The sequence below is a fragment of the Fistularia commersonii genome, chromosome 9 (assembly GCF_037954325.1).
Source record: "Fistularia commersonii isolate RoL2024-O1a breed Wild chromosome 9, RoL_Fcom_v1.0, whole genome shotgun sequence".
In the NCBI taxonomy this organism is placed as follows: domain Eukaryota; kingdom Metazoa; phylum Chordata; class Actinopteri; order Syngnathiformes; family Fistulariidae; genus Fistularia; species Fistularia commersonii.
In genome coordinates this window covers 6144289-6166885 of record NC_141292.1, presented here as the reverse complement: position 1 = coordinate 6166885, position 22597 = coordinate 6144289, and the positions used below count along the sequence as shown (strand labels likewise).

At 43.1% G+C, this 22597-nt stretch overlaps 1 protein-coding gene across 4 annotated transcripts in view; it reads left to right on the top strand.

The window, feature by feature from the left end:
* rgs3a (regulator of G protein signaling 3a) overlaps positions 1-20204 on the top strand; it is a 156050-nt gene extending 135846 nt beyond the window's left edge. For all 4 annotated transcript variants that reach the window (XM_086152134.1, XM_086152135.1, XM_086152137.1 and 1 more), the window contains 5 exons: positions 6094-6164; positions 15320-15421; positions 16512-16573; positions 17698-17864; positions 17949-20204. In XM_086152134.1, the coding sequence (XP_086008260.1) occupies positions 6094-6164; positions 15320-15421; positions 16512-16573; positions 17698-17864; positions 17949-18149 (603 nt within the window). In that variant the 3' untranslated portion in view covers positions 18150-20204. The remainder of the gene's footprint in view (positions 1-6093; positions 6165-15319; positions 15422-16511; positions 16574-17697; positions 17865-17948) is intronic.
* The last annotated feature ends 2393 nt before the right edge of the window (positions 20205-22597 follow it).

The window sequence follows — 22597 nt, the reverse complement described above, 5'->3', positions numbered from 1 at the left end:
AGCATTGGCTTGTGGAACACAGACCGCCAGTAGTCCTGGAAAAGTGTAGTGTATGTGCAAGATGGCGATTGTGCAGTGTCTGAGTTATAAGGTGGTGTTTGTTAGACAGAGAGTGAGAGCCAGTTTTCATGTGAGCGAAATTCTGAAAATGACGCATCTGAAAATGGAAAACATCTGAAATGTGTGCAGTTTTGCAGTTTCCATCCGAAACAGAGTTAAATTAAAACCCCGAATTATACATAGGTGTCAACGGGCTGTATAAGTGGGCAACATTTAGCCTTTACCATGCAGAAAAGCAAAATTTACACCAGAATCTGTAGAGATACATCTTGTGTTATAAAGCATACAAATCACAGGGTCTGTTTGCGTTGCCTCCTCATATCTAAAAAAAACCTTGTAAGTATCTGTACAAAATGCCAAGCGCTACTGCTCAGCTTTATTTTTCTCAGATGTTTCACACTCAAAACAAGACTCCTATAAGTTAGAATTACGCCATTAGTAATTTGCCTAATGGAAACTATCTCCCATGATACAATGATAGCAGATGCCCTTGAGCAGGATTTGTTTATGTCAAAGTGACAAAGCTGTATAAAGGCCATATTGAATTATGGCTCAGACATCTGGAACAAAACATTAAGTCAGTTGATGTTTATATACATCAATATAGTCATAATTCAGCAATGACTGCAGTTGCGGGTGGATCTTTGGAAAACTATCTGCCCACTCTTCTGTTTGACAATCAATTATTTTTCAATTATCTGTATCTGACCTCAAATGTTTTCACTGTAAACAAAGTGGCAAGGATTTCAACACTGATCCATAACCCTAATCTCTTTTATTTGTTGTCAACAAATGTGTTTTGGCTCTGAAGAATTTGTTACAATCATCTGTACTGGATGTTGGTTTAATAAAAGATAGACGTGGATAGCCTTTTTATAAACAAAAAAAAAAAAAACGAAACAAGACTGATATTGAAAATCTAAAGTTAATTTAACACAACAAGAATTCAAAGTGAAAAGATGTCAGCTAACATAATGGAAAAACATACATATCTGTGAAAGGTCAGATATAATCTAAAAAGATGAGATGGCCAATATATGCTCTAATTTTAATCAAATAATAACAAAAACCTACTTATGCTACTTGTAACAGATGCAACCTGTGTTTTTAACCGTGTGAACGACATCCAGCTGTTATATTGTATGCAATATAAAATATATATATTGTATATTGGTGCAAAGTCAGATATTTTTCCTATGGTGCGAAATCACAACGCAGTTGTGTGATGAAACCATGTAGAGCATGTCTGGACCACACTCTTTAAAACAATCTGCTGAAACCCTCCAATGAGCGAGGACCAAACAACAGCGGCGAGAAAATATTACCTTTTACCGGCGCACGAGCCTTAGGCAGATCCCAGCTCAATGTTGGCGGCCTTATGCCTCGCTTAGTTGTGGTAAAAAGAGAGATGATAGGCAACAGTTTGATGGAGACACGGGGTGATCTATTATTTCTAATACCAGTTGCGCTGACAGCCATGTGGTAGTAATCGAAATTATGCAATAATAGCTTTAATATCTTTAAAAGAAATAACAACCGTCGCACCACGCCCCCTGGGAACCTGCAAAATGAGAAAGCCCGAGGACCTCAATCCACACATGCAGGTAGTCGGTTAAACAATGTTAATCTGGCCAGGAGACGTTTTGCTGCTGTGCTCCAGTGGTGCTATTTAGGCTCCTGACAGCACTTTATAATCCTGGCCTGGGGCTGCAGAAGGGGCTCCTCGGCCCCACAGGGACCATGACTCTCTTGTAGTGGAAGACCTTGTCTCAATCGTTGCACAGGCTGCTTGAAAGAAACTGTGTTGTGAGAAAGGATGATTTACTGGAGGTACATCCAGTGCTAGGGGACATGTACACCAAAATACCAGGTGAGATTAACCAGCATTTTTATGATTTCACAATAAACATTACAGTTTGATGGGAGCTGTCAAACTAGGTTTGTTTTCACACACACACACACACACACACACACACACACACACACACACACACACACACACACAGGGACGTACACGTGCAGAGCAGTGAATTCAAACAGTCTAGGAAAACAAACCCCTCTCCATACTGTACGGTTTGACAGCTCCCGTCAAGCGTCAGTTCTAAAAATATTTTGCTCCTGCTCTTTGCTTGGTTGTATTTTTAGAAAGTTCCTACATAACAAACCCCTAGTCACTTATTTTCGCAGTCAACTGCGACTCCAGTGAGAAAATGTGGAGAGCTTCGGCGCTCTCCCTCCTCCTCCTTGTCCTCCTGTGCCCGCTGCTCACATCGGTGGGTGAGGCTTCTTGCCTCCACAGCCAATGGGCAAAAGTCTGCAGACACCTTTATAAAAAAAAAATTATTTGTAATGAATTGTTCCTCTAAAAAATACATGGTGAATTAATATAAAAAAATGAATATTAAAAAAGAATTGGTTAAATCACATCCTAAGAATATTGTCTAGTTAAAAGAGAAATTCTTGTCACTGTGGGAAAATTCACGATTAGATTTATTAGAAAATTGATTTGCATGTATAGCATGATAGCATGTGTAAGGGGTCGTATAATGTTTACAAGAATTGTGGTGGCCATTCTGGTAATTCAATCAATCTTTTTAATTTTGTCATTTTTTTTTTATAGAAATAAGAAAAGAAACGATCGTTTTAACTATGCCAGTCGACTTTTTTTCATCAAAAAATCATTTCGTTTTCAAATTTTGAAGCAAAAAATATATTGCAAAGCTACTTTTTCATTTTTTTTTTTTGAAACCCACTGTATAAACCCCCCAGATGCATGTGAGAAAAAACGCACATGCCGCACTAACACAAAGATTTGATTTTGGGCGGGGGGCCACAAAATATTGTCCCGAGGGCCGCAATTGGTCCGCGGGCCGCAAGTCTGAGACCCCTGCTATCGAGATATAAAAGTGTTTTCAGTACACATGGTCACTACTTGTGGTGGCCGACTGCTTGAATGTGGGACTCAGTGTTGAATTAAAGATGTATTCTAGAAAATAAAAGACTGCCAAAGAATTTAACACACACTATATTTGGTCACTCAAATAAATGGCCTCATCTGTGGGTCACGACAGGAATGATTTAAATTCCTGCGTCGCAATCTGAAATCCCCCCCCTCCCGCCTTCAGCTAAGCTGGCTAAAAATGCAGCTCCCCAATTTAGGTCCTTTTGTCCTTGACTGCCACTACATACAGGAAATTCATTATTCTCTCACCACTGTAAAACAGTAGCCAAAAGCTGGACAGGAATTTAGGCTGGCCTGCAAATGGTCATGTACTTGTTCGGTCATATCGCGTCATGACAACGTTAGTGGTATAATTATTGAGGGAAATAAGAATTGTCCCTCACAGCACCAAGGACCTTGATTCGATTCTGACAGGGGGACCTTTCTGTGTGGAGTTCGCATGTTTGCATTTCCTCCCGCAGTCCATGCAGCAGGTTAATTAAAAAGAATAAGAAAATTGCCCCGAATAAGTGAATGAATGGTTGTTTGTCTGTATATGGGGCCCTGTGATTGACCGGCGACCGGTCCAATGTGTACCTCGCCCCTCGCCCGACGACAGCTGGGATAGGCTCCAGCATCCTCGTGCCCCTGAGTGCAGGATAAGCGTCAGACAATGGATGGATAGATTGAAGGATGGATATCGTGGTTTAACATGTAGGGGAGGCAGCGAGTTTTTCTTGTCGACAACCATCTGCATCATACAACCCCGATTGTACTGGAAATAAAGCAGAGTGGGCGTTGGTCCTTGTTTTTTTTTTTTTTTTTTCTTTGTCCGATGCGAGGAGGGTATCATATGTCAGTCACGGCCGCGACACGAGCAGCCATGTCCGCTGACGGGTGATTCGGTCAGGTTGCGGAACAATGCAAAACCCCCCACAGTGGATATTACTCTGGACAGCTGGTCTACATGAGAAGGCTGAATATTCGCATTACAGGAAATATTGACTCATGGAGGCTATTGTTCAACTATTAAAATGGTCCAAAAAGCACAATGGAAACACACATTCACTGTTCACTTGCACGAATGGATAATTGCAATACATTTCCTATTCTGACATAATTCCCTCTTCATTATTCTACCTGAATGACTGGGACGGCCAGCCCTTTCTCGGCAATCTCGATTGAAAGTAACAATCCACCCGTTTGAACCCAACCATAAATTTGACCTCGAGAACGTGTAGATTTCTCACCAACGGACGATTATACGATCTAACATCAGTCGATTCCGATTGATTCCAATGGTGGAATATTCCAATGAATATGAAAATTGCTACAGCCCACATAATGATCCCATCAACCCGTTAGTCGAAAGCATAACAAAGCAAAATCGAAGTGACAGCCCCTCGGGCTGCGTAACCTGTGCGGTTAGACATGACACCTTACTCTGCAGCGTGGGGGGGGAGGGGAATCAATGTTTTAGCTCGACAGAATTATGGGTGAACGTGATAGGATTTCAGGAGTAATGGTGTTATTGGCTGATTTAATTGACTTATAGGCTGACGAGGTCTTTTAAGATTTGTTATATGAATGCAGGGTCACTATCAACACCCAGCTGTTTGTTGTGCATACAATAACCCCGAGCCGAAGTCGTTGGCTTCTGAATTGCATGTTGCAAATGGTTCTGTATTGTCTTTCCTGAAATGTTTAGGTTAAAAAAACAAAGAAGGGGGTCAATTGAAACTCAGACATCATTATTTCAAACCAGTCTCAGGCTAGTTTACTCCTGAAAACGTCATCTTTACAGGAAATACCAAAGAGTAGAGCAAAAGTTTGTTCGAAAAATCACAATATTCTTTAATAATCTTTTCTTATCAGCCAAAAGGAGTTTTTTTTCCTATGCATATGTTGTATTATTTTTATTTTTTTTTGCTTTGTTCTCCAATGAAACCCCAGTTGGGACATACTTTATAAATGATGACCTAAAAGCAATTTTTTTTTTTTTTTTAAATAAGAGACTCACATTTGCTCCTTTTGTGAAAAATTGAAACATGCGTACAGAACAACTAAATCTGTTTGATGTCCCACCTGTAGAACCAACAGGTTCAAATTCATATTACCGAGTTGGCGACTGCTATTTCTGAAGAAGCACACGGTCCGATTTAGCAAAGCTATAATAAATAAATTCTTTTATTCTATTTGCATATGTATTCCCGGAAAAGACGAGATGACTAACGGGCCAATGCTATTTATGTGCAAAGCATGCAAAGGTCAAACAAGGCAGAAATTATTTGACAACTTCTATAAATCTTACAATGTTTTATATATATATATACATACAAAGAAAGTATGATGTCGAATGTTAATGCATCCAAAACTCAAATTTATTCCCATGCTAATAGAAGTGCCTAAAACACACACACACGCGCTCTGTGTGTTCCCAGCCGAGTCCAGAAACTCAGAATCAACTCTGCTTTCCTGTAATACAATGGCTCATTATTTAGAGCCGCTACCACACATACAATGGGGCAGTTTCACGCCATCAGATTAGCTGAGACTGACCTCTTCCCCACCCTGGAGCAACTTCCCTTTCCCCTCGGCCAATCAAATCGGAAGGTTGGCAGAAAGTGTAACGTGAAACCGAGAGTCTTGGCTCGACACTTCAAGCCCAGGCCACGGTTGGAGACCAATTGAAATAACAGCTGCAATTTTCACGCCGCCACCGTGATTTTTTTTTTTTCTCTCTCTTGTTCTGTCGCCGCCAGAGACTCTATTTACAGTCGCCATCTGCAACAAGCAACGTTGCGAGACAGACGGGGAGTCAGGGCCTCACCTTTGACTCAGTTGCCCTGCGGGATTTACACAGCGGGCCCCCGCTGCTGTGGAAGCATCATTGCAGTGGATGGCCGCGCGTGTCAGTAGCCTTAAACCGGCCAGACCCGAGCAGGCCGAGGACTCATTAGCTCCATACCAGAGGGATTGCCACCGGCCTTTTTGGAGTTAGTCAGATGCAGCTATCTGCATGAGGTCGCGGAGCCGTCTTTCTGTGCGGAGGGTGGATGATGCAGTGTGTGCTCTCCTTCATTTCCCCTCAGCTGAGCTCCGGATCCCCCTGTAGCTGCGACGTCAGCCCCGACGGGACAAAGAAGAAGAAGTCCAAAAACCTGTAAGTACCCCTGGATCTATCTGCACGACTCACGTAAGTTTGACATCGTCGATCTGATATAGAAACCGGGGATTCATCTTCTGTCAGCGGAGAGACAACAGAGAGAATGGTTGATTTCGGGAATTATTCAATGTGCTTATTCGAACACCGTGCGTATCCAGGACAGGTTTTAATGAACGGTGGACCCGTCCTGTTTGCCTTGGTGTGATTTAATCAGCGGGGCTGAGGATCAAGCTCGGATGTTCTCATGCCTATCAAGCCGTGATAAAACAATTCTGAAATATAATTTTATTTTTTAAAATGTATCACCGAATACTTTGAGTTATAATGCATACATTGTAGCCCTTCATGGGAGTCACTGTGTATCTCAGCTGATGAGGTCTAAGTGCAAGATGGTCATCCGAAACCGATCATCATCTGCTTAATTGAGTGGTAAATGATCTGTCTTGTGCACACACACACACACACACACACACACACACACACACACACACACACACACACACACACGTGTCTCGCTCTCAGGCAGGGTCTGTGTGTAAAGGCTGTCGTCTACATGTGCTCGGACACCTTGACGATTCATCAGCCGCCTGAATGGGCCTTCTTCCTCACACTGTTGTGCACGGAGATGAAAGCAAATTTTCACTCGGCGAGGACAATAAAAAGGACTTAAAGTGTCTGTCGTTGGCTTGATACCCCCCGCGGCCCCTCCCTTCTTTCACACAAGCTGTATTTAGTTGTATTGTTTTGTTAACCCGCAGATTAAGTGATTAAGATTCCACTTTTTCTTTTTTTTCCCCCCCGCCTCCCTCGACTGTCTGGAGCGTATTGCTTTTTTTTTTTCATCTGCCGCTCGCAGCTTTGTTTTCCTTTAATAGAGCAGATGCTCGACAGAGCAAAGCAATAGATTTATCGGGGAAACAAAAGCCTTTTTTTTTTTTTTTTAAACACGGCTTAAGATTTGATTTGTCTTAACCGGTTTAAGTCTCAATTAAGCCCGGACGCGATTGAATTAACTCTTGTCAGATGATGCAGACTGATATGTAACTTAAAGGGGGAGAAATGCGGAAGTGGATGCGTTCATGCTTTCTATTATCCACGGCTGTATACTACGGTTCAGAAAGTAATGACAACGCTCAATTTCAGCCCCGATTACAATATAGAGATAATAAGCGTTGTCTTGGTGATACAACTATCCCAGTATTCAGAATCCCTTTGGTAGGTATATTATCATTATCTTTTAACCACCATTCAAAATAATATCGGGAGAATGAGATGATCTGAATGTTGCCCCACCGTGTAATTGGTGGGAGTAAAAAAAAAATTGTGCAAATATCCCCTTATTTTCAAGGAACAACTGCAAGAAACACAGTCTAACGTGTTGTGATGGTGGCTTTTTGAATTTTCAGCCCCCTTAACCCTCGTAACGCCGTGTACTGATCGCGTGGGCGTAGTACAAAACACACCGTTAAATGCCAGCGTCTCCTCTTTCAGCAGATTTGACCCTTTTTTCCTTTGACCCCTCCTTTGTCTGCCGTCCATCATCGCTCTCTCTGTTATTTTCCTCCAAGGCAAGCTGAAATATGAACCCCTTCCTTTTTTTTGCAAATTGCATTGATCCTTTTCCTCGTGGCTGCTCTGCTCTTCCTGCTTTCATGTTTCATGCATTACATACCGCATTATATACCCATTATACATTATATACCCAAACCTCGATTGTATGTGCAAGCGCAAAGACATTTTCACTATTCAGAGACTTAATGTTGCAAGTGTTCGTACAGGTCATTTATGTGACGAGGATTTGGAAAACCGGTTTAAATTACTCATCTTTCACCGCTAAGTATGCGTTCCATTGTTCTAATAAACCCATTTAATGGGATTGTGACCGAAGACAGCAGATCTGTGAAAAGGCGCAACGAATGTGTGTTAAATGTGTGCGCGTGGAAACGACAAATACATTTAATCTGTTAGATGTTGTAAGATGCATTGCAGAGTGTATCTCTTGCATAGCAATGAATTTTCTCAGCAGCTTTTTTAAAACAATATATAAGAGCAATTGGTCCGGGCTTAAAAATACATGATTTCAGTTTTTAATGCGACTAGACCAGACTTGGGCATTTTACAGCCCGCAGGCCACATCCGTCCCGTTTCGCATTTTTAGCCAGCCTGCAAAACTATTTTCAAGCGATATTGAAACTTGAAACGTATTTTTTCCTTATTAATATTTTTCTTTTAATTTTTTTTCCAAAATAATGTTGGTTGGTACATTTATATCATTACTAATAATTTTAAAATTGAAATAAAATGCCAAAAAATTGAATTTTTTTAAATGACAAAAAATTGAACTTTTTCCAATTCATTTCATTTTGCTCAGCTAGTTGGCCGTGCATAAAAATCAAATGAAAAATGTGGCCCATCAGCCAAAATAATTGCCCACCCCTGGACTAGACATTTGACATTGCATTTTCCAGTTACCATGAAAACAAATGAAACTTTTCTTAACTTAGCAAAGACAACAAAAGGCAGTCAATGCTTTTGAGAAGTTTGTGTGATTAAAATCACCTGATATTCAACCAGTCTCAGCACTCATTATACGTAAATAATGGTGATCCCATGTGAAAGCACCCCTGTCCTCTGGAAGACTTCCTCCCTCTGCAGGATTTGGCCAAAGCACAGTGTTTTCATTGTTTCCGTCTCACTACCCGCATCGGTCTGCTCCTGGTCTTCTCAGCCATTTCTTTTCTCTTATCCGTCGCCTCCCCCCCCTGCCTTTTATCCGTTTATTCTCTACATATCCTCACTTCCTTCACCTCTTCCCTCCCTTTTGTTTCCCGCCGCATCTCACCGAGATTCAACACAGCTGTTTTCCTCTGATTGTTCACAGAGTCACTGCTTAACCCCTCCCCGCTGCGTAATCACCTCTGTCTTCACTCAGTCCAGGTGTTACCCTTCCTCAAGCCATGCACCCCCCCCCCCCCCACACACACACACACACATGCACACTTTCTCTGGGCTCCACCAACTTTCAATTAAGAAATAACCATGAATAAACACAGTTCAGACACACAGGGAAAGAACACCAGTGTTTTTAAACTCCGCAGAAATTCATGTGTGTGTGCTTGGGGGTCGCAAAACGTGGTTCACCGAATGTGTTAACTGTGTAAACATTTTCGGTCCGCACTCAATGTGCACAAACAAGACGGCAATCCCTTGGCGATTAGCGGTGGCATTTGTTTTGATACGGGGGGGGAGGCAGACTGTGGGATCACGACACAAAGAACACCTGAGAAATGATTGGGAGAAACTATGAATCAGCCCCGGTGATGATCTAATCTCTGTTAAGGGATGAAAGATCCCTTGTATTAAAAATATGGGGATTTCTTCCATATTATATTGATAACGTTGCCCTTATTTTTATATGTTCTGTCATTCTGAAAACTGTCAAAGGCATTTATTTTATTTTTATTTTTTCTTGCAAAAAAAAAGCCCATTTAAAAATCACAACTCGTGCCATTTCTGCATGCAGCAATGTAACATCAGGTTGTTCTAAACCGGGACTGATTCTTCTAAGAGTTCAAGACTCAAGTAAGATTGACGATAGCTCATTTTAGAAATGTTCTACTAAAGGTGGCATGACGGCACAGAGTTTCTGTGCTCTTTCCGTACCAGGTTGAGTTCTTCCTGGCCTGTAAACGTGCAGGAAACTCATTGGAGACTGATGGAGACTGAATGAGAGGCTGAGTGGCTGGTGATTGACAGGTGACTAGTCCAGGGTGAACCATCCCTCTTGCTCAATGACAGCTGGAATAGGCTACTAGATAAGGGCTATAGATAATTAATTAAGTTATTCATGAGTTCACATTAATTGTTTTTATTTTTATATTTAATTGCATTTTTTTTGTCTTTTTTTTTGTTATCTTTAATCTTTTTTTTAATCATTATTCTATGTTTGTTAGCTAGCCACTGCTACTTCACAGAAAATTCCTTGTTACGTGAAAACTGATCATCAATACCGCTTATCTTGCACTCAGGGATGCTTTCCTGGCTGTTTACTAGCCAGTTTGTTGTGATGCTCTGCAGCACACGCGAATACATCTTCCAATTCCAAATGAATCTGAAACCATTCATTAAACCTAACATTAAACCAGCGCACAGTTGTTGGTTTTTTAAACAGCTACAATTTCTCATCATTTGGCCATGATTAATGAATCTCTTTGGGGGTACATATCAGTTATAATCTGAGATAAAATTGATCATGTCATTATAAACTTGTGATTTAAACTCAAAACACGGTTTTGACGTCTAAAAATCTCGTTAAATTTGATCCTAGCAGCAGAGGTGAATTTATTTTACGAATGCTACAACTATGCCTTATATCTGATGCTTGACATGAAATCATACAAAGATACTCATTGGAAGTTAATAATGATCCATATCAAAATATAGGATGTGAAAATGCTAACAAGTACACAAACACATTTAAAAGACAGAAAGAAATATGTATGAAAAGTTTTTAGAAATGTATGTCAGACTGTCCGAGCCACAAAATAAACAGCGGTAGGACAGAAGGACAGATTATGATAGTAGTCAAGTAACTGTTTACAAAAAAAAAAAAGATAAATGTCACATCAACTTACTAACCGATTAAACTCCAACCTGTCCAGGCCCCAGTGGAAGGAATCTGTCCTCCCTAAACACGGCTCGGTGATTGGGCAATCCAAAGTCCGCCTTCTCCGGACCCCTCCGCGCTATAAAAAGCTCCACAAGAGCCTCCCAGGGGTTAGAGGAATGTGATTGTCAAATAAACCCCTGGGCCCCGAGCGCCGGCACCCTCCCTGCACGCTTACATGCGGTCACGTTTCCACGCGGCGCCGAGCGAACCCGCACAGAGGCGGGCACCCATGTTTCACACTATGGTTGATTTCTCAGAGAAGTACCTGGAAAGGTAAGAATAAGGTGTTGATGCAAATCTATGCAGGCGTATGTGTGTGTGAGTGTGTTTTGCAATCAACAAGCATAAGGGATTGGAAAAGGAGCGCCGGTCGGGGCCGGGGGTCCCGCCGGAGTTGTCGGTCTCGAGCTAAGTAATCTGACCTCTGCGTGGATCTCATTTGGCAGTCTCAGTGAGGGAGGCGAATTCCCCATGACGCTGAAGCGCTCCAACTATTTTTGAGGGAGCCGCTTTGACTCCTAACTCCAAGCCGCCCCTTTTTCTTATTATAACCAGCCTAGATTTCACAAATAGGATCAGTCATGTGGTCTTTGTGGCTAGAAAGGTGAGTTTGCGCAGAAATAGAGCTCAATTTTTTTTTTTTTCCGCTACGGAATGTGATGGTGTTTTATTTATGGACTAAAATTTAGGACAATTTCCCTTTTCATCATTCTTCTAGGAATATTGTTAAGTGACCTTCTTTTCCTCACGAGGCCCTTAATGGATTTTCTGAGAAGACATGCCTCAAGAAGATGTCATTTCACATTTAATCCCGTCTCTTGACTATTTTGACTGTTTGCTAAATTTGTGCAGGAAAAAAAAAACGATACTTTGCCAACCTCCCCCCCATCGTCTCCCGGGAACACAGCAGCAATGGCGTTAAGGCCGGCGAAAAATATCCCAGACAGACCCCTACCCTTGACCTGCTATACACACAGACACAGTCCCACACACACACCATGACACAGAGTTATCTGTCTGCCGTGTTGTATATACACTCCGCAGGCACAGGGCCTTCTGTAAATAGAGCGTCAGAGGGAATGAAAACACGCATTGCCACCCCAGCCCTCTCAGGTCAGGTTTTTGATGGAAGACGAGCACCCTCCTCCCCCTCCATTGGCGGAAAACAAAGAATCGTATATTTAACGGTAAAGTGAGATTCGGAGATGCTTGTGCATGTTCGGTATTTTTTTTGTTTTAATCTGCACTACGCCTGTCACCATCTCGCCTTTCCCTGAGAGTGTGGCCCATTTTTTTTTTTTTTTCCTGAACACCAGGAATAGCCGGCGGGGCGCTATTTCCGCGTCTAATGTGAGCCACGCAGAGGGGGAATACAGAGAGCCGGCAGATAATTGCGGAGCTAAAGACCTCACGTTACTTGCGACGTAGGATGTCTCTTTATCTCAGGTTTGCAAACAAGCAGTGTCAGTTGCGCGTGCATATTTCACACGGCTGCAAATCTGACAATTCGGTCAGGAGCAAGGAGAACTTTTAATTCATCCTAATAGTCTTCTAATGAGAAAAAAAATCCCTTTTTTTAGCAGATTAGGTAAATTTCAAGCGGTATTGCATGAAGTATATCACTGGTACTGCTATAAACTAGAGATTTTCAGATGGATATCAACTCATAACATGAGCGGTAATGTAAACTGTGAGGTCGCAATGATTCAGTCGCCCGATTCACGTGGGTTTAGGAGGGATAGATAAGCCCAATCTCAGAGCTTTGTTTTTTGTTAAACTTCCCGATCCCGTCCCCTTCTGGCAGAGATGGTTAAAGGTCAGGGGAGCCCTGTCTCACATGGTACTGCATCTCCGCGGTGAACAGTTTTTGGATAAATGCGGTTTCAGGTGCGGATAAGATATCCTTATTAAGCAACTTAGAATTGCTGTCTGGTAATTGAACCAACAAATCAATAAAAGTCATTTGATTTTCATTTCCAGTCACAGAAAACACTTTGATTTGGAACAGCTTCAACCAGCGGGGTTCCATGGAATAATTTGATTTTTTTTTACATTTTTTTCTCCCCCGTGGGTTATTGGATTTGTTTTTAAATTAGTTGCCCAGATGAAGATGACCACAGCTAATTATATTGCCCTCCCTCAAGCTGTTATTTCAGCTCTTCGCTTTTTAGCTGCCAGTTTCTCAGGGCACGGCAGAGGCAGAATCGCCGTCGAGACTTCTATCTCCGCTAAGCTGCTTATTGTTTTTGAGAGTATTTTCATCAACCAGATGAATTGATTGCCACAAAGTTCTAGCGCCGCACTGTCATAGAAATAACATGTTGTTGCAGAAGGACTACAAATATAGTTGTTTTATTTTTTTTTTTTTGCAGTATTGCCATCCCCCCACACGGTGGCAGAATGGCAACATATTACCTCAGAGTCGTGACATCATCGAAACATCATTCCCGCGAAGGCTCAGTTTGTGAAAAACCTCCCATGTTAGAAAAAAAATGTCTTTTTCGCCAGGCTAACACTAGATTTTCCAGGCCTTGTAAAAATAAAACATTCCTTCTCGTGCGCAGGAGAGATGGATGATTTCTTTTGGCCGACACGTGGCACAGCCCCGAGACCTAATTGCCTCGGGAACGGCTAAAAATAGAGCAATCTAATAAATCCCTCTCCAATGTTATGAGCTTATTTAACAGCAAGAGAGCTTTAATTTGGTTAATAATGTCCATCAGGCTGGCACGTCTAAGCCTTTCACGTTAGAGCTCCCCGTTGTTCCCGTGAAAGGGAAGTATGGTTTTTGAGTCGTCTGGTTCGAGCCTGTTTCGAGCGGAGCGCTTTGGATTTTTTTCTATGTATTTATTTTTTTTTTCAATCGGTGGATGAGTCATCTCTGATCCACTGATGCTGCATTAAAGTTTACGGGTGTTTCTATGAGGTAAAGACACGGGATTCACTGCGAAATGTATTTGTTGCTTTATTTTAATAGATATTCCAGTGCTTTTATTTCTTTTCTCCCCCTTTTTTTTTTGCTTGTTCTTTAATCTCAAAGCAGTTGTTGTGTGCTAATGCTCCGTTCCCCTGTGTGTTGCAAACACCTACATCGAGACCGCACTTTATTACCAGAATCAACTCGGGATAAACCAAATCTCACCAGAAAAACACACATCCTGATTTAAAGCGACTGTTCAGTTGCAGCCTGCAGCCGCTTCTGCAGGCATGGCGTGCAGTTACGTGTAGGTTTCTACCTTTCCTGTCCCATGGCGGTAGGAAAAACTCACATCACACACTCGACTGTGTCCTCTGTTCTGTTTGGTTGCCACACACACACTCTTTGACTTCCACATACTTGCACAAAATCACACACACACACACGCAGACAGACAGGGGAGATTTCCAACACCTGTAACTGGCATCAAAGCGGCGGTGAAGCGGCCATGAGTTGGCACAGCGGCTGCGGGGTTTTTTTTTTTTTTGAAACGTCGGCGTGGGTGTTCTTTCCTGGCTACATGTGTATTCTTGCACGGCATTTGTGTTAATCTGCGGTGGGATGTACCCTCGCCCCGGCGGCGCGCAGCCGTCCGGAACTGGAAGCGGCGTTTCTTAATTTGGTGTCGGCAGTGGGACGTTTTGCAGTGATTAGGCCGGCAGAGCACGCGGCGCGTTATTAGCGGGCCAGCCAATCCACTGTGGAAATCAAAAGCAGGGACGCAGGAAATGGGTGTTGAGCGAGGTCAGATCCCAGTGTGGCTGCGCGTGCTCCAGGTCGGGAAAAGCCAGGACACGCACCGTGGGAATACGGGGATGTGCAAATTCCTTTCGGGGGAGGCGGTGTTGTACCTTGGCTTACATTTAGGATAAAATTGGGCAGGTACAGTGGGTCACTGTGCGTGTCAGCTATTGGGAGGAGAGCGGAACAGGTGAGATGGTTGATCAGGAGGATGTTCCAGGTAGAGAGGGAGGGAGGGAGGGGGCAGCAAGGGACCGAGGGGGGTCACCGTGCCCCGTTGCCTCAGCCCTGGGTCAGCTCCCTCTCAGCAACCCTTTTAGGCACATGGAGAAAGGCGTGATGAGACGGAGGAGTGATGAATAAGTCTCTCTCCTCCTTCCCTGCCACTTCTGCTCAGTCCCTGTTGAGGAACCTGCCAGGAACGCGTCCGCCCAAACCGCCGCTAGTAGACGAGTGACTGACATGAGAGGCTGACACCAAGCGAGGGAAAGGAGCTATTGGAGAATTCTGTCTCTTCACTCCGACAAACCCGACGGAAGACTAAAATGTACACGTCTCGGCATTTATACTCTTCGGGCTTCTGTGGGGGGTTGATTGCATATCTTGGATTTACAGTGCTGAAGAGCATGGCTGGTGATTTCCCTTGGCCCCGGATTGTTTTAACGTTGGACTTTGGAATTTGCGACTCAACATTGCTTCTTCCTATTGCCCCCTTTCTTTCTTTCTTTCTTTCTTTCTTTCTTTCTTACTTTCTCTGTCACCCAGGGCCAAAGACATGAAGAACCGTTTGGCTTTCCTCAGGAGGAGGAATGAATCCCCAGGAAGTAACCCAGCCAGCAAGTTAGACAAATCTATGAAGTCAGTCAAGTAAGTAGCCGCTTCCTGACAGCGTGTGGGTGTGAGAGGGTTTTTTTTTTTTTTTTCCGGGTTTTGCCACAGCTGGTGATGACCTGGCCTTGGAAGGCAGACGTGTGGGCAGATACAGACACGGGGCCGAGATCGCGATTCGCGGCATGAACAACATAAAACGATAGAACGTGGGAGGAAGAACAGAAGCCCCGCTTGCGCTTACTATTATTATAATTCTAATTAAATTTTTATCCATTGAACATTTGAAATAGTCACATGGAAAATGCCATTTTTACATTCTCAACTGTCAACAAGCGAGAGCAAGTTTAAATAACTTTTAAACAAGCGACAAGAACCTATAAAATGGAAAGGTGAACTGACGAGATAGTCAACAAGGAATTGATACCGATTGATAACATTTTTGGCAAAAAAATGGAACGTCTTGATTTTTTATCAATGCAAGAGTTTTCTTAGATAAGGGTGCAAGTAAATTAATGAATTTGGTATGAGATTAACTATATCAATCGTCAGCCTATCATTCTCATTAAACTGTTTCTTTCAAGCATAGATGAAATATAACAGAAATCAAAGTATCCCCCCTCGGAAAAGTTGTTTTTTTCCAAACAGGCAGCCGTAAATCTTGTTTTTTTTTTTTTTTTTGCGGAAGCAAAAATGCGGACCGTTGCTCACCAGCGCAAAAAAGGGACAGGGCCTCGGCCAAGGTTTGGACGGTTCGCGATGAAGATGCCTGCTTGCTCTCCAGCGGAGGGGATGGAGGGCGGCGGGGCTGCGGAGGCGGAGGAAGAGGAGGAGGAGGTCTTTGAATCCACAAAACAAATCCCCATTGGCTGACTCAGGCCCCTCCTCTCCCGCCTTCCAAGTTGTATTCACTAGTATATATAAAGCCTGCCCCCCTCCACACTGACTCAGATAGACTCATGGCTCTCGCTGGAGCCGGATGAACGAGAGGTACCGGTGGGGATTCGGTAGATCAGAGTGGCGTTTCACCTCGATCCTCCTGCGTAGATCATGCTCTACGAATGGGTCACACAATGAGAAACCTGGCAGACATGGGTTTATTGAAGAACCGCTCCGCTTTCATCTGCAGGCCCACCCCAGAGGAGGCACTGAAATGGGGAGACTCCCTTGACAAGCTGCTGGCACACAAATGTAAGTTACTTTTATTCCTCATTGGATAAAGTATTAAAAGTATAGTTACGGTATTGCAAAATACATACGAGACAATATAGGACAATATTGTCCTGTTTGTATCTTAACTGAAAAGCTGCATCTATTGTGCCTTTTATATGTGTGTCATCCATTTGTGTTACCGAGTGTTTTTGCATTCCCTGGTTTTTTGAGGTGGTACAAATGAACAACACAGCATGAATCTACTTATATATGGATTAAAAACACACGCGCACACGCACACACACACACACACACATACACTGCCGCATTCATCGGCCAACTTGGAGCAAGTTCCCCTTAATCCCACAGAGAGACAAGTTGCGACTTAACCGGGGGGGGGGGGAACTTGCAGGCTTGAACGGTTACATTTTTTTTTCCCTCTGTGTTCCGTAATTCATAATTCATCCCCGGTTCCGTCCCGTCAGGCCTGCTCGCCAGGACTACATCTGGTTCTTGTTCGCATTCCCTGGCCCCGCGCTCTTCCCCTACTTCAAATTTCCTCCAGTTTTGCCTCTCAACCCTCCCTCCCCCAGTCCCCCGCTCACCAGAAGAAGGCATGAGATGACTGCATGCAAGAGCCCTCCTTATCAGCGCCGCTGATTCATGGGAACGGAAAGGTGCAGACAGACATGAGCCGAAATGGTGGCGGTGGAGAGGGGGGGGGGGGTTGCTTCCTGCTATTCTTTCTCCGGGATGCTTTCTTCCTATAATCGCTAACTGAAGTGAAAAAAAAAAAAAGTGCCAGAAATAGAGCATTGAACCGTTAAGTCCCCGAGTCTGTGTGGTCTCATAAAAGTCGCCCTGATGATTCACAGCCCGGCGTGTAACAAAAAAAAAAAAATGATTTGCAGATCTCGTGGTGAACAATTGTGAGTGACTGGGTCAGCGGGGTGATGTCACTTGGAGACGGCGAAAAAACTTGACTGCGTTAAGGGTTTTATTGTGTCTCACTTTATTCCAACCACATGACTCAAAAAGCCCATCATGGAGCTATTTCGGGCGGCGAAACGACGAGGAGCGCTTCGGCTGTGCGGTTGCCATGGCGTTCCAGTCAACTCTCCTGTTGTTTATTCTCCTCTCACCTCCTTCTCGCTCTCCCTCAGATGGCTTGGCAGCGTTCAGAGCTTTCCTCCGCACCGAGTTCAGCGAGGAGAATCTGGAATTCTGGCTAGCGTGCGAGGAATACAAAAAGATCAAGTCTCAGTCCAAGATGGCCTCCAAAGCCAAGAAGATCTTTGCCGAGTACATCGCCATCCAGTCCTGTAAAGAGGTGAGTGATCGACGCGCAAACACCTCAGTGTATTACTCCAACCGGACATATCGTTCTGATCTCATACGTTTCTTGACTCCCTAGGTGAACTTGGATTCGTACACGAGAGATCACACCAAGGACAACCTGCAGAATGTGACGCGCTCCTGCTTCGACCTGGCGCAGAGACGGATATACGGGCTGATGGAGAAGGACTCGTACCCCCGCTTCCTGCGTTCAGAACTCTACTTGGACTTGATAAACCAAAAAAAGGCCAGCTCCACATCAACTTCGTCCTCCTCATAGGGCCGCAGGAAAGGAAAACAAAAAAAATTCTTGATGATAATGGGGCAGACTTGAGATAAGTAGAGAAAGGGTGTGTTTGTGTTTTATTTTGTTTGGTTTGTTTGCCTTTTTTTTTTTTTTTTTTTTTTTTTTTTAAATGTGAGTTACCCCGTCCACTATGAGTGTGAGAGGACACGGTCAAAAGCTATGGCACTGCAAAGGAATGTAGTTTACACAGTTCCCAGGTGGATGCATGAGTGGATAAGCTGATGAATGAATGGGTGTTTCTGAAAAGCCCTTGAGTGCCAGGGCCGGAGCAGGAGCCGGACACTTGTCTGATCACTGTTTTTTGTTTTTATATATGATTTTAGGGTCAAGTCTTATTGCGTTTAAATGTTTTTATGTTTTTTTTTTTTTTTTTTTTTTTTTTTTTTTGCGGTCCAGTTGTACTGGAGAAAAAGGAGGGGTCGCTCCAAAAAAAAAAAAAACCCCGCAGACACGAAGACAGTCCGGTACTGTTTTGTCACTCGTTTCCTTTATTTTCATATAAAAGTATTTCATTTGCCGTCCTTTCCTCCGCCATGTCCGCTGCAAAGCCATTTCAAAGTCATTGGTACGACACAAAGTCCCTTTTCTTCCTGATTTCTCGCTCCGAGCTGTGCGATGGAGGGCGGAGGAGGTGGAACAAAATGATGTCTGAAAGAAATGTAGCATTGTTGGTCCATTTCACGTGCATTGACGTCCCGCATCCACTCAGAGCTTCTATAAATGGCTTCACCTCATTTAGATTTTATTCCCAAGACTGTGGAAACATACTGTGAGCCCTTGACGGAGACAGAGACAGGAGAGAGGGGGAAAACGACGGACGGACCGGAGCTGTGAAGAACTACAGATACGACAGCTTTCAAAGTCCCATTTAGAGTTGGCAAGACTCGACATCCTGTCTCCAGAGACTGTTTTTTGCCGCGAGGGATTGAAAAACTCAAGAAGAGAAAGAAGAGGAAAAGACGCATGCAGCCGGTTGACATTTCCTCCAACGCTGTAGTTCCTCTTTTTTTTTTTTTTCAGGCTAACTGATGAAGCATTCTCAGGACACTGCAATGACAGGTTCCAGCTTGGGTTTCCGGTTTTCTACACAGTCGTTGTTTTGATATGCATTAGGGTTCCCGACCTGCACTCCCTCCTTATACTGAGCAATACATGACAAGTTGCTTCTTTCATAGGAAAACTTGCTTCATGGTGTATAAAGGTTTGCCTATTTATTTAGATTTAACTTAATGGATGCTTATACAGACACCCTCAACTCCTCCAAAGCACTAAAGCTCTCACTTTCCTCTTAACCACCAAACAGGTCCAATGCTGTCCTGAATTTAAGTGCAATATTTTTTTATTTGTTACGTTATTTTATTATTATTATTATTGTTACGACTATTACCATTGGTTCATTTATTTGGATAATTTAGAATTTTTATGGGGAAGACGAACAGCTTTAGCTCTGCATTAACTTTATTTGTTTAAGAGAGAAATGCAAACAAAACAACAACATAACTTAGAGCTATAAGGTTGACTTAAATCGTAAACTTTCAAGAACCATAAGTAGTTTCATGGATTTTAAGCAAGTGATCATAACTGTGTGTCAACCCCCCCCCCAACCCTCCCACCCCCACCCCCCACGGCAGCAGGCAGCCGGGGAATAATGGTTGTAAATATAATTCGTTAAGAAAACTATGTGATAACACATTAAAAACTAATTGAAAAAACAAAAAAACAAAAAAACAAACAAACAAAAAAATAGGTCTCTACTAGTGACGACGTGGGACCCATCTGTATCTATGTATATATGAGAGACTCAAAAGCTATAAGTTGACATGTTAAAAAACAACTAGGCAAGTGAGAGCGGGTACAATCTGCTCTTTTCTCCAGTCATACACTGCTTGTAAGGAGTTTTCCCAAATGCATTTTATTCATTTTCACTGTTTACAAGTCAAAATGCATCTCCTATAATAGCAAGTGGAAACAATAGAGTACATTTGGTGTCATTGCTAAAGATAAAATAAAATCAATCAAGTGATGGAATCAAGGTGTGTCGCGTCTTATTCACCATCCAAGCATATGTTAGCCACAAACATGCACCGACATGAGAACGCTACATCCAAGTTACCGATTGCATCTTTTAGCATTCGCACAGACTGTCAAAAGAGAATACAACACGAGTTTGGAGATACATCTGTGCTACTCCTGCTGTCTGTAGGACCGGTGGAGCAATTCCATCAATTTCACATGTTTACTAGATGTCGGCCACAGTCAGGTATTTTTAGCGATTGCGGACAAGAGCAACAAACTAGCCTGTTGGCTAGTGCCTGGCTTTTGCCTGAACACTTGAACTCCTGGGGCCTCAACTAAATCTCACTCAACTAAAACGTGGCGGTTGGTGAAGGAGATCCCCGATGGAAGTTGGATGTAAACTCGCGCAGCATACGAATTGAGAACATCTTGAATCAATACAATGCTTGAAATTCCCCCGATGGACCAAAGGGTTTCGACGCTGTAAGGGTGAAAGAAAACGCGGTGTTAATGTTATTTTTTTGGAAGAGCTGAGAAACATTGGAAAAGAACACCAAAGGGGAATTGGGCTTATTGTCAAATCTTCGGTCCAGGCCTGTGGAAAACCAGTTCTTTGGGAAAAAAAAGCCATATAGTTGGCAAAGATAACTATTTGGATCAATTATCCCAGTCAAGTAAAAGTCAAAAAGACAAATTATTACTTTGCTTTGGTCACATAATCTCACTTTGAAAAAAAAAAAGTTTAGCATCACACTATGCATGTGATGCTATATAATTCCAGGCACATGCTAATTGCAATCTATCTGTTGTGGGCGATAATTTTATTTTAACACATTATCGAGCCAATGAATTAATTGAGAGATCTTCACTCTGTCTTGCTGTGGCAGGGGTGGAGGCCGCCGCCGCCGTTTGTCGCAGTTGCCTTGGGTTTTCTTGCAAAGAAGAGCGATCAAGCAAGACTCGGGGGTTGAGTGTCCGCCAGTCTCTGGGATGGGATTAGGGGAAACAGTTGGGAGTCTTGCAATGAGTGTGTGCATGTGTGTGTGTGTGTTTCTGTATGTTTGAATTGGGGGTGAGGGGGTGAGGTGGTGGGGGTTGATCAGTCTGAAGTGGTGTTGGACTCAATAACAGCACCTAATCTTCTTTACCAGCTGCCATCTGTTTTGACAGACACAGTTTCTTTCCCCGAAAGGAATTGTCATCTATCGCCTCCCTGTTTCCTTTACGCCTTGCGTTCTGCTGTCAGTCACTTTTTCTCCAGAACTTGCACTTTTATTTTCACGTAAACACTCATATTTTGTGGCACACAACGGTGACCCCGCTCTTGAGTGGTGTCCCTCTGCCGAATCCCCTTTGTTTAAGTTTCCTTCCTCTCCTTCATCTGTGTAAACGACATCGTAAAATCTGACAATGTTTTGAAATTCGACTGTCACCGGAGCTCCGAAGTGTCCCGGCACGTGTTTCCTCTGCAGATTATTTGTGTTGCGCCGTTCCAAATGTGACTTTTTTTCCAAGTGCCCTCTGCCGTGACAATCTCATAACGTATTTTATCACCCCTGACAATGAGGGTTATTATCTTTATATACAGCTGGAACGATGTTGCTCAAAGCTACATGTATGGTTACCCATGTTTGGTTCGCTGGTCGCCGTCCAACATCCCACGTCAAATGATGACGTTCCCGGCTCGTCAAACAGCCACGCTTTCTGAAACCCCTTTATATCTGTTTGACACACAAAGGATCCTCTAGGGCCTTTGTGAAACACAGTGGGCTTTCACCCAACTCAAAATGTGAATCACTTTACATCCTGATGGAATAGGCTTGATATTTGACGTCAGTGTACGGCAGGAATCTCTGCCGGGGTGGCAAACGATTCAGACAAAGATAGGTTTGAGTCCAATTTCCAATTTACAGCCAGCACAACTTGGTCATCAGCGACACAATAAGATGGTGACTTCCAGATTAATTGGTATTTAAAGGCCAAGGTCAGGGACTTAGGAAGTCATGACATACAAAAAAATTGTTTATTCATCATCAGGTATTTACCCACCAATGGAATTAACTTTCTTTTGAATTCCCAGAAAATTCTTTGTATTCTTATGACTACTGTATTTGATGGTTACTGGTAATTTTCAGTGATTTCACTCATTTCAGCACTGTGGATGCCAAAGCCGTCTCCCAAACAAGCAATGGTGCAGTAGTCTTTTTTGAAATTTTCACTTGTTTACAAAAGAATTGAGCTCCTTACATGGGTTTTCTCTGGGTCCTCCGGTTTCCTCCTACAGATGAAATGCATGCAGGAGGTTTATTACAGACCCTAAATTGTCCAGATAAGTGAATGAGTGAGTGATTGTTGTTTATCTCCAGAGCAGAAGTTCGTTGCTGGGAGTTCGTCGAAGAACTTAA